The 12,467-nt window shown below is 43.2% G+C and overlaps 1 protein-coding gene across 1 annotated transcript in view; it reads left to right on the top strand.

Annotated features, from left to right (window-relative positions):
- Positions 1 to 264: 264 nt before the first annotated feature.
- The window catches only part of C3 (complement C3), a 35,912-nt gene continuing 23,709 nt past the window's right edge, over positions 265 to 12,467 (top strand). Inside the window, exons 1-11 of the mRNA XM_003340725.4 lie at positions 265 to 441; positions 1,542 to 1,734; positions 6,231 to 6,390; positions 6,605 to 6,675; positions 6,929 to 7,023; positions 7,534 to 7,616; positions 8,746 to 8,836; positions 10,349 to 10,451; positions 10,767 to 10,884; positions 10,977 to 11,092; positions 11,346 to 11,492. Coding sequence (XP_003340773.2) covers positions 380 to 441; positions 1,542 to 1,734; positions 6,231 to 6,390; positions 6,605 to 6,675; positions 6,929 to 7,023; positions 7,534 to 7,616; positions 8,746 to 8,836; positions 10,349 to 10,451; positions 10,767 to 10,884; positions 10,977 to 11,092; positions 11,346 to 11,492 — 1,239 coding nt within the window. The 5' untranslated portion in view covers positions 265 to 379. The remainder of the gene's footprint in view (positions 442 to 1,541; positions 1,735 to 6,230; positions 6,391 to 6,604; positions 6,676 to 6,928; positions 7,024 to 7,533; positions 7,617 to 8,745; positions 8,837 to 10,348; positions 10,452 to 10,766; positions 10,885 to 10,976; positions 11,093 to 11,345; positions 11,493 to 12,467) is intronic.

Below are 12,467 nucleotides of genomic sequence, written 5' to 3'. Positions count from 1 at the left end.
TAGATGAATTAATAAAGATTTGTGGACTTCTTAACATAGTTGCATTGGCTCACTAACACAGATCTACAAGGGTGGGATTATTAAAGCAGATGTTTAGGCTAGTTTGTACCCTGCTCTCCATGTCCTGGCCTTGAACCTTCTCTCAGAAGAGTTAAAACCCAGACAAATCAAGAAGGAAACCAGAGTTCCGGCCCTCCCCTCACTTCGACTGGGACTATCCCAGATTGAGAAATCCCCAGGCAGGCCCCTCCCAGGGGCCCTCTGAACCCCAGGATAAGAAGCCACCTCCAGGGTTCTACTCATTCCTTTCCCTCTCCCTCTCCCTCCTCTTCTGCAGCTGATCCTGCCTGTCCTGATCTCTTAATTCCAGCCTAGAGCCATGGGACCCTTGGTTGTCCTGCTGGCTCTGAGCTGTGTGACCCTGGTTCAAGGAGATCCATTGTGAGTAGTGGGGAACCCTTCCCTCAAATTGCTCCCCTGGGGGTACTCTAGATCTCTAGAGATTTTGTGTTTTGACCTGGGGGGATGTGAGACCTGAGGATAGCTATGGGATTGAGGAATGCTTAGATTAGGGGTTCTTCATCTATTTTGTCATGGTCTCATTTGGAAGTATGGTGAAGTCAAAGGACCCTTCTCAGAATAATCTTTTTAAGTGCAAAAATTAAAATAAGACTAGATACATCAAATTATAACAGAAACCAATGAAATCGAAATATAGTTCTCAAAATATATTAAAAATTAATTCACAGACTTTGGGTTAAAAACCTTTAAGCCCTAGAAGCGGAGGACATCTAATATCTATGGAATTTGAGAAACTATTGACATGATGGTTGAGCCTAGAATTTTGGAGACAGCTGGGGCTCCCAGGAGACATCTATAGAACCACAGACATCTAAGGAGTTAGTCTGAAGGTTCTTTTTTTTTTTTAAACTCTTACCTTCCGTCTTCTGTCACTACTATATATTGGTTCCAAGACAGAAGAGTGGTAAGGGCTGGCAATGGGGGTTAAGTGACTTGTCCAGGGTCACACAGCTGGGAAGGGTCTGAGGCCAAATTTGAACCCAGGAGATCCTGTCTCTGGGTGTGGCTCTCATTCCACCAAACCACCCAGCTCCCCCTGAAGGTTATTTCTGTAGGAGCTGGGAGGTTACTTGTGAGAGCCAGGAATTATTGCCCTGGATCAGAAAGAAGGGAAGGAGATTTGGGTGATGATTCTGGCCAAACTCAGTGGCCAGTTAAGGAATCTAGATATTCCTGGATATGGAATATGGATAGAATCAGGTTTGGGTACAGCTAGCTCTGGGGAAGGGTAAGGGGCTGAGAGGGTGGCTTCAGACTGTACCATGACCCCAGGGACAGAAGAAAGAAGGGAGCAGTGCTGCCAAGAACATGGACCTTAAAGCCCAGCATTAATGAGGTTTTAGTGCCTTCTCCAGGAGAACTTTTAGGATTGCCTTCTTGGGACACATCTCTGACAGGTAGAGATCTGGTGGGTACTGGTTGTCTAGGGCTAGCAATGACTTCTTTTTCCACTTACTCAGCTACCTCCTGCTCGTTCCCAATGTCTTGAGACTGGAAAGTGAAGAGCAGCTGATCCTAGAGGCTCATGGGGCAGGAGGAGATGTGGCTGTTGAGCTCTCCATCTATGATTTCCCCCAAAAGAAGCAAGTCTTTTTCTTGGAGCAACTCACACTTAACAATGCCAATAATTATCTGACCACTGTCAACTTTAAGGTGCGTATAGGAATCCTGACCCTCTGTATGTTCCTCTGTCCTGTTCCTGTACACAAAGTCTGCTCTGACTACTCCAGCCATCATCCTCTCTCAGAATGTTAAATTTTCAAAGTTTGAAGGAATTTTAAAGATCTTATGGGTCAAGACTCTCCTTGTAGGACAGCTAGGTAGTATAGTGGATTGAGTTCTGGACTTTTTCAGTCAGGAAGACTTGAATTTGAATACTGCCTCAGATGTTTCCTAGCTGTATAATTTTAGGCAAGTTGCTTACTCTCAGTTTGTTTACCTATAAAATGGGGATAATAATAATAATATCAACCTCATGGGACTATTGTGAGTTCCAATGAGATAACATGAAAAAGACTTGGCAAATCTTCTAATACAAGGCTAAGCAATTTTATAGTCAAAGAAATTGAGACCTTTATTTTTTATTTTTTTCTATAACATGCTATTTTATTATATAGGAGATGATACAGAGAAGTATACATAAAGACTTAAACATATTAAGAGAATATTGCTTACTGGGCAGTTGGCAGGCCTCCAGATCAGTATAATCTGGATTCATGCCTTGCTTCTGGTTTAAAGATTATATGACAGTGGAAAAATCTTTCTGCGCTTCTAGGTAATTTTTAAAAATTAAACCTTACCTTCTGACTTAGTATCAATTCTTTTTAAAACATATTTATTTATTTTAGAATATTTTTTCATGGTTACATGATTCATGCTCTTTCCCTCCCCTTTTCCCACCCCCCTCTCATAGCCAATGCACAATTCCATTGGGTTTAACATGTGACATTGATCAAGACCTATTGCAAATATTATTGATATTTGCGCCAGGGTGAGTCTACATTCCCAATCATATCCCCATCGATCCTTGTGATCAAGGAAATTTTTTTCTTCGGTGTTAATTGAGACCTTTAAAAGGTCTTTGCCCAAGTTCCTGAAGGAATTAGGGGCATAGATTAATTTTTGTTTAAACTTTTCATATAAAGTTCAGCGATGGTTTCCACTGCACAATTCTCTTTCCCAGCATTCTCTGATCCAGTGCCTTCCAACCTTAGTCAGAATGCCTGTAAGCCATAGATAGCAAGCCCATCCGATCTGCAGATGGCACAGCTAATACATTGGATGGCAGCTGGGTTCTGAAAATCTCTTGGCAGACTAGATTATTGAACTGAGTCCATTAAAAATAAATTTTACCAGGAATAAATGTAAAGTCTTGAACTTGGGTTAAAAAAACAAAAACAAAAACTTCATGAATACAGCTTGAAAGAGCTGAACAAAGAGCTGAAAGAGCAAACTCCCTTCAAAAAGCTCCTTCAAAAAGATTTGAATTTTCCGATAGAATTGCCGAACCTCAGAGACCCTTCTATAGTCCCCTCCTGTAGCTAACAAATGGTCATTCATTCAGAAGATCTCTAATTAGGGGGAATTCACCCTTTCTCAAGGAAGCCCATTTTCCCTGGCATTGCTCTCATTGTTAGCATGTTTTTCCTTAAGTCGAATCTTCTTCCCATTGATTTCTTCTAGGGCCAAGCTGAACAAGTCTGAGCCCTCTTTTAACATGGCATCCCTTCAAATAACTGAAAACAACTTCCACATCCCCTTAGCTTTTCCTCTTTCAAACAACCCATATGAAGTTTTTTCGTTATCCTGTCTGCCACCTTCTGAATGTTCTTCAGCTTATTAAACTCTTTCCTAAGATGTGGCGCTCAGAACTAAATACAATACTCCACGTGTGGCCTCTAACCAGGACCAAAAACAGTACAAACGCCTCCCTCGTCTTCTAACATGAACACTAAGCTTTTCAGTGTAGCCAAGATTACTTTTCTAGCTTCCATAATCATACTGTTTACTCAGACCAACTTTACTCTACATTAAAGCTCCCAGATTTTCCCAGATAAATTAAATTACTCTATTGTGTATTTGTAAAATTGATTTTTTAAACCCTTATCTTCCATCTTAGTATCACAGTCTAAGACTTAAGAGCAGCAAGGGTTAGGCAATCAGAATTTAGTGACTTGTCCAGGATCCCAAAGCTAGGAAGTACCTGAGTCAAGATTTGAACCCAGATCCTCTCTACTCCAAGCCTGGTGCCCTGCCCACTGTGTTATCTAGATATCCCATGTAAAATTGATTTTTTAAACCTAAGTGTAAGACTACATTTGAATTGAATTGGTCTAGATGGGTGATTTCTTCAGTGTAGGGAAGTGAGGTATGAAAGCTTTATGGTTTTCCCCTTCTACTCTTTTGTAATTTGGACTTTTAAAGAAGTGCTTAGGGCTATGAAGAGAATAAGACACGGGCTGGTAATTTTTTTTTAACTCTTATCTTCTTTCTTAGTATCAATTCTTTTTTTTTTTTTAACCCTCATCTTCCATCTTAGAATCAATACTGTGTATTGGTTCCAAGACAGAAGAGCGGTAAGGGCTAGGCAATGGGAGTAAGTGACTTGCCCAGGGTCACACAGCTAGGAAGTATCTGAGGCCACATTTGAACTCAGGTCCTCTTCTGTCTCTAGGTCTGGCTCTCAATCCACTGAGCCACTCAGCTGCCCCTTAGTATCAGTTCTAAAACAGAAGAACAGCTAGGGCTAGGCAATCAGGATTAAGTGACTTGCCCACAGTCACACCACTAGGGAGTGCCTGAAGTCAAATTTGAATCCAGGTCCTCCCAACACCACAACTGGAATTTTATTTACTGCGCAGATAAATGAACAATTAATTCCTTCCAAATATAAATAGGACACACTTTTAAGCTTTATAGGCATTATTAACATATTCCATATCACTTTCTTAAGTTTTTGCTGTCATTCATTCCTTTCAGTCCCTTGTGGACTCCATTTGGGGTTTTCTTGGCAAAGATACTAGAGTGGTTTGTTATTTCCTTTTCCAGCTTATTGGACAGATAAGGAAACTGAGGCAAACAGGATTGTGAGACTTGCCCAGAATCCCACAACTAGTGAGTCTCTGAGGCCAGATTGAAACTCAGGAAGATGGGTTTTTCTGACTTCAGGCTCTGCACTCTATCTACTGTGCCACCTAACTGTCCCTACTTTTTAAAGTCCTAACAATAATTTTTTTTAAAACAACAATATTCCAAACCCTGAATCCCGAGGTATAAATAAATTCTCAAAACTGGATTTGCCCGTGGTCTGACAGCTAAAATGTATCAGAGGCAAGATCTGAACATAGATCTTTTTGACTTCCTTCTTGGCGGGCTTTCTCTCTGCTACCAGCTCCTATCTAAGATTGTATTCCTATTAGCTTTCATCTAACTAGATTCAGTCCAATGTTTGTGCCAGTCAAGATCTTCTAAAATTCTGGCTCTGTCATCCAGAGGGGATATTCAGTCTGGAAAGTGTCCAGAGCAGAGCAGCCAGGATGGTGAAGAACCTGATACGCAAAGAATCCTTTGAAGGACCTAGAAATGTTTTTAGCCTGGAAAGGAAAAGACGAGGGTATAAAAGATCACTGTCTTCAAATATGTGAAGGGCTCGTCATCTGGAGAAGAGCTTTAGCTTTCTCAGCTTGGCCTCACAAGCCAAAACTAGAAACGATGGGCAGATGTTACCAAGAAGTCTAGTTTTGAGGTAGGGGGGAAACTGCCCAATAATTAGAGCTCTCCCAAAGGGGAATGGGTTGATCCAAGAGCCAAGGGCTTCTGCCTAGCCATAAGTCATTAAAATGCCTGGGAGATCCCTTATCCAAAGCACTGTAGAGGAGATCAGACAAATGGTTTCTGAGGTCCCCTCTAACTCTGAAAATATAGGATTAAATCACAACTACTGATTCTTTCATCCTCTAGGAGTCCAGGACTTAGAGCTGGGAAGCCTGGCTTCCAGTCCTTCTGATCCTTGGTCTCACCATATGAACTAGAGCCAGTTATTCTCACTATTTAGGTCTTGGTTTCCCTATCTGTAAAATGAAGAGATGCACCTGTAAGGTCCTTTCCATCTCTAAGGTTCTAACTCAATGGTTAATGATGTTTCTATCTATGTCACATAGATATTCTGGCAGGGAAAAGTACTCTGGAAATTCAGTTGAAACCAGTGGAGGATGTAAATTGTGCTATATAAATCTTCAGGTTTTATAGAAAAGAGCTCAGAAGAGAGTCTGAAGTCCCTGCAAACTGCAAGGACGGGGAGGACTTCCCCCTTTTTTTTTTTTAAACCCTCACCTTCCATCTTGGAGTCAATTCTGTGTATTGGTTCCAAGGCAGAAGAGTGATAAGGGCTAGGCAATGGGGGTCAAGTGACTTGCCCAGGGTCACACAGCTGGGAAGTGTCTGAGATCAGATTTGAACCTAGGACCTCCCATCTCTAGGCCTGGCTCTCAATTCACTGAGCTACCCAGCTACCCCCAGGAGGACTTCCTAAAGGAGGAAAACCTTAAGCAGTTGACCCCAGCTGGGGATGAGGCTGAAGAGGGTAGAGGGTATGTTGGCAGGTGGCTGGATCCCTAAGAAGTTCGGTCCCCCCCTCCACTCCCTTCCAGATTCCAGCCCAGAACTTTCAGAATAACAAAGACCACAAGTTCGTCACAATTCAGGCCAAATTTGGCCAGGAAAAAATAGAGAAAGTGGTGCTGGTGACTCTTCACAGCGGCTACCTCTTCATCCAGACAGACAAAACCATCTACACTCCTGGTTCCTCAGGTGAGCCCTGACCCAGTTAGGCTCAGGAGGGAACACCAGCCCTGGCCAGTTTACTGGTTCTGCAGTGGTTCTGATTCTGAGCTCAGACCCTGGCTGGGGACTCCCCTTTGGTGAGGGTGGTATAGAGTGGTAGTGGGAGGGAGGAAGGGATAGAGAAACAGACAGGCAGGAACCAGCTAGGGCTCATGAATCTCTCTTCTCCATCCCTCTCTAGTTCTGTACCGGATTTTCACTGTGGGCCATAAGCTTCAACCTCTGCCCAAAACCCTGACTGTCAGCATCCAGGTAATGAGACCCAGGACACACACACAGAGTCATAAACAGCCCTTCATGGGCACCCAGGCATCCATGGTCACACAACCATGCCTATATAGAAATATACAGCCCTGGATACATGCCCACTGGGCATGGGCAACCACCACAAACACAGGCACATGGGCACACACAGGCCCATCCATACAGAGGTGGAAAGGGGGCCTGGAGCTGAGGGCTGAAGGGACCAGTTGGACCACTTCTTACCTATGCTCTTTGCCCACAGACTCCTGATGGCATCATTGTCAAGAAGGAACCATTGTCCTCTGAGAACAAGAATGGCATCTTGGGTCTGAACTGGAATATCCCTGAGCTTGCTGTGTACGTGGGTGGCCTGATCTAATGTGCTGGGGACCCCATTTACTCTTTCAACTTTTATCCTGGCTTGTGGGTGTCTGTCTACTTTGGGGGAGACAAACCCCAAAGGGAGGCCTTTTAGAGGAAGATGGACAGCTTTCCGTCTGGTCCTGGGACCAGATTTGGGTCTGTTCCATATCTCCCTGACCAGCTCCTGAGAGGGTTCTGTTGGGGGAGGAGGAGGGAGAATTTTTAAAAAGCCCTGATGGCAGACTCAAGAGGATCTGGGTACTGATTGTGCTGCTGACATGCTTTCTGATTTTGGAGAAGTCATTTGATCTCTCTAGGCTTGTTTCTTCATATTAAAAGGAGGCATATCGTACTAGATTTCTCAAGTCCCTTTTAGGACTACTATATTAAGATCCTATGATCATCCTCTAACAGTGAGGGCCCCCCTAGGTTGGATCATCACCCCCCACCCCAGACCATGCTTTCAATCTTTGTCTCAGTTCTTCGTCTACTTCCCCTCTCTAGCTTGGGACAGTGGAAAATCATCGCTGCTTATGATGACTCTCCCCAGAAAACCTTCTCCACTGAATTTGAAGTGAAAGAGTATGGTAAGGAGGACAGAGGGTGTTAGAGATGGAAGGGGATAGAATCCCCCCCAGCATATGTTCCTTTCAGTGTCTCCCAAGAAAGTTCCCCAGGTCCTTCTGGATATCCCCCAGTTTTAAGCCCCCAGGATTCCTATCAGATTCCTCTTCTTCTTTCTCCTTCTTCTTCTTCTTCTTCTTCTTCTTCTCCTCCTCCTCCTCCTCCTCCTCCTCCTCCTCCTCCTCCTCCTCCTCCTCCTCCTCCTCCTCCTCCTTCTTCTTCTTCTTCTTCTTCTTCTTCTTCTTCTCTCTCTGAATGTCCCCCAGTGTTCATCTCTCCCCATAGGGTTCTCCTGGGACTTAAATCCCTCAGAATTCCATCTGCTTCCATTGCCTTATCCCTGACACAGACCTTTCAGAGGGTTTCTCTCAGTGTCTGATCTCTCCACCTCAGGGACCTCAAAATATTACCTTGCTATTCATCCCATGTTTCCTCTGATCCCTAAGAAGGTCCCCCAAATTCTCTTATCTCAGACTCAGATCTCTCAGAATGAATGAATGAATATGCATTTATTAAACACTTACTGAGAGTTAAGCAATGAAGTAATCACTGAAGATACTAACAGAAAAGCAAGTCAATCTCTGCCCTCAAGGAGTTCACATCCTAATAGGATGTAAAGGAGAGATAAATCCTTGTAGGATGGTTCAGCTGCAGAGTAAGACAGAAAGGCCCTCTGGTCTCTAAGGTATAAAGCAGAATATCCCCCCAGATCCATCCTACCATGGCCAGTCCTCTCCTAATATCACCCAATATGTCCCCCAGATCCAGACCCCTCAGAATGTCCCCCACTGTCTTCCCCTCAGATTCAAATGCTCAGAATGTCTCCCATGATTTCTCCACTTAGATCCAGATCTTGCAGAATATCTCTCTGTCTTTGTTTGGCCCTCAGAAGGCTCCCAGTGTCTCTCGCCCACAGTCCCACCCCAACCCAGACTCAGAAACCTCAGAATATGCTTCAATATATGCTCATTTAGACTGGGGGCTCTCAGGTTAGCCCCAGGGCCTCCTCCCAGATCCATTACCCTCAGAATGGCCCTTGTCTCCTAAGTCTGATCCTGATAACTCAGAGAAGGGTTTTTTCATCCCACCCAGTGCTGCCAAGCTTTGAGGTCAAGCTGCATCCAGAGGAAAAATTCTTCTACATTGATGATCCCGAAGGTCTGAGAATCTCTATCACAGCCAGGTAGGCCCTTATGGAGGAGTCGGGGAAGGGGGTGTTGATGCTAAGTGTTATAGTGGGATTTTGTTAGGAGGATAGAACAAGAAGGAAACATATAAATAATGAGGTTTATTTTGGGGAAGGTTGAGAGGGGAAGAGGGGAAAAGGGTAAGGAAAATTATTATAATTAATCCCAAAACTAATTGCTATTTTAAACCTAACTTATCTAAGCTAAAACAATTAAGTTTCCCCAACACAAATCTCACAAATGGAGTCCAATCTATTGAGCCAAGATCTTCAGATGAAACTGTCCAGTAGAGAAGTGGGTCTTTAGTCTTTGTCCAGCTGCCAGTAGCTAGTCCAAGCAGGAGTCCTCTCTCTTCAGCTGGTATCACCAAAAGGCCAGAAATCTATTAAGGAAATTAATTAAGGAAAGATTAGGGGAAAGAGGGATGTAGTTGATCATACTAGGGGAAGGACTGAGTGCTCAGCATGTAGCATGCAGAATTCAATCTGACAAATATTTATTTATTTTTAAATCCTTATCTTCCATCTTAGATTCAATACTGAGTATCGGTTCTAAGACAGAAGAGTGTTAAGGGCTATGCAACTGGGGTTAAGTGACTTTCCCAGAGTCACACAATTTAGTAATGTCTGAGGTCAGATTTGAGTTTAGAACTTCCCATTTCTAGGCCTGACTATCTATCCACCAAGCCCACCAAAATGGCCTTTGACACATATTTATTGGAAGGGAGTGCTATGGACATAGTAGTACATTAGGAACATGACCCAGGCATTAGTATGAAGGAAGGAAATGGGAGAGACTAGAGGCAAAGTGACTTTTAAATTATGGCAGTCCAGATGAAAGGCAGGCAGTGGCAATGAGAAGGGAGAGGAAGAGTGGGCTGTGAGAGATGTGAAGGTAGGAATGAAAAGACTTGACAGCTGATTTTGGATGTGGTGGATGAGGAAAGGGGAAGAGCCAAAGATGACTCCCAAAGTTCTAGCTTGGATGAGTGGGAAGGTGCTACCATCCATAGATGAAGGAGCAGGTTTAAGGGAAAGAAGATGAGTTTAAGTTGGGACGTGCTAAGTTTGAGGTCAGTGGGTCAAGCTCATAGACATATCCTGCAAGCAGTTGGCAATATGGAACCAGAGCTATTTGGGGGTTATGGAATTATTGATTTGGGAGTTATCTACATAAACTTTCCAAAGGAAGAAAAAAGGGCCTAGGACAGAGCACTGCACTGGGAAATATTTGTGTTAAACAGGCAAGGGGAGGATTGAAGAGAGAATGAAAGAGACAACAAAGAGAGACAGAAAGGGGACCATGTGAATGCTAAGTCATGGAAATCAGGATAAAGGAGGATAGTAAGAGATTTTAGTGTAATCCTGAGTTATTAGGTTCATTCATCAGGAACCGGGTAGTACTTTCTGTCTCAGAAAAAGGATGAGGAATGACAGAGAAAGACCAATCCTTCTTAGAAGCTATGGGAAAGAAGAGATGACCAAAGCACTTCCTTTCTCCCTACATAGGTTCCTGTATGGAAAGATGGTGGAAGGTACTGCCTTTGTAATCTTTGGGCTCCTGGATGACGGAAATAAACATAGCATTCCTGAATCACTCCAGCGAGTTATAGTATGTGACCTGCCAGATCCCTTTATTCTGTCACCTTCAGTCATACTGAACCCCTATTCCATCACTGACCTCCAGTCCCCCTAAGCACCCCAAATTGTCACTGATGACCCATCTCTTTTCTACTATACTCCTCCCTGAGTCATGATCCCACTCAATGTTTTTTACACCTCACAGAACCAACATCCCTTTCTTCTGTTGTCTTCATGGAACCCTTCTCACTGCCCTCTTGACCTTCATTGAGCCCCTGTCTCCCTCCTGAATTTCTCTGCTCTTCATTAAGCCTGAGCATTTCTCACTGGGCTATATCCCACACAGATTAATGATGGCAATGGAGATGTTACTCTGTCCCAGGATGTCCTGCTCAAACAGTTCCCAGGCCAGAACTTGGTGGGAAAGTCCTTGTATGTGTCAGTCACAGTTATCCTGCAGACTGGTGAGTGATGGGGGAGACCCTCTTTGTGTGAGTGTGGACCCTGGGCCCCCTCCTTCTTTGCTTCTGGTCTCACCTTTCCTTTCCCTTGGCAGGGAGTGACATGGTGGAGGCAGAATACACCGGGATCCCAATTGTGACATCTCCTTACCAAATCCACTTCACCAAGACTCCTACGCACTTCAAGCCCGCTATGCCTTTTGATCTCACGGTAAGACCCTTAGAGCACCTAGGCTCTCCATCTTGGTAGGGAACTTTTTTCATCCCTCTCATAGGTTACAAGTCCCAAGATGGATGAGGGGAAGGGGCAAGGGAGGGGAAGTCCTTTCTTTAGGTCTAGACTCACTCCCTTCTACTCCACTTAGAATAAAAGTCACTTTTCTTTGACTAGGGGAGATGACGGCTGATGAGGATGGTTCTGGGGGGGGGCATTTACCCATATCTCTGTCCTGTGACCTTTCCAGGTATTTGTGACCAATCCAGATGGATCTCCAGCTTCTGGTATCCCGGTGATAGCCCCAGACTTTCAAGTCCAGTCTTTGACTCAAGCTGATGGTCTGGCCAAGTTGAGAATCAACACACCCAATAACCGTAATCCTTTGACTATTACAGTAAGTGATTTTGGGAAGCCAGGCTATTCCGGGATTCTGTCATTTGTATTATTGGGGTTCTTCATTTGTATAATCAGGGTCTCTTCCTGACTTGGAAAAGTTCTGTTGTTTAATTAGTTAAGGTTTTATCTTTTGCCTGAAACAAGAGGCTTCTGTTACTTATCTAATTGGGGCTGTACTCACATAGAACCAAGGTTCATGGTTTGGAGAAAATAGTGGTCTACATATTTTTTTCAAAATTCTTATAAATATCTTTTCTTTTTACATCTTCCTTCATTTGCCAATTCCTTTCTCCACTCCCTCTCAAAGAACTAATTCTCATATTAAAGAATTTTAAAAAGGAAGGAAAGGAAAACCTTTAGCAAAGCTAACCAATATAGCAAAAAAAAAAAAAGTCTGCCCTGGTCCCTCATCTGTGCAAAGAAACAGGGAAGGTATCTTCTCACATCTCTCTGGGGTCAAGCTTGCTCATTATAATCTCACAGCATTCCGTTTCAACTGTTTTGTTGTTGTGTCTATTTGATTGTTAGGTAGTGTATCTATCATTGTAGATATTTTACTGATTCTGCTTATTTCACTTTGCATCCGGTATCTATCTGCCCATTTGTCTCTATATTCATCATATTCATCCCTTCTTACAGCCCAGAAATATTTTATTATACTCATATATCACAATGTATTTATCCATTTCTTAATTAATAGAGTTTGAATCCACTTGTTTGCTTACATGAAAAATGTTACTACGAATACTTGGTATATTTTGACCTTTCTTTTTGTGACGTCTTTCTTCTTGTATAGTCCTAGCAATAGAATCTCTGGGTCAAAGGATATGAATATTTTATTTATTTGTTTATTTATAAGTATTTTCCATGGTTACATGATTCACGTTTTATCCCTCCCACTCTTCTCTCCCCCCTCCCAGAGCTGACAAGCAATTCACTGGTTATACATGTATTATCACTCAATAACTATTTC

The sequence above is a fragment of the Monodelphis domestica genome, chromosome 3 (assembly GCF_027887165.1).
Source record: "Monodelphis domestica isolate mMonDom1 chromosome 3, mMonDom1.pri, whole genome shotgun sequence".
Classification (NCBI taxonomy): domain Eukaryota; kingdom Metazoa; phylum Chordata; class Mammalia; order Didelphimorphia; family Didelphidae; genus Monodelphis; species Monodelphis domestica.
This window is presented reverse-complemented; position numbering and strand designations above follow the sequence as displayed.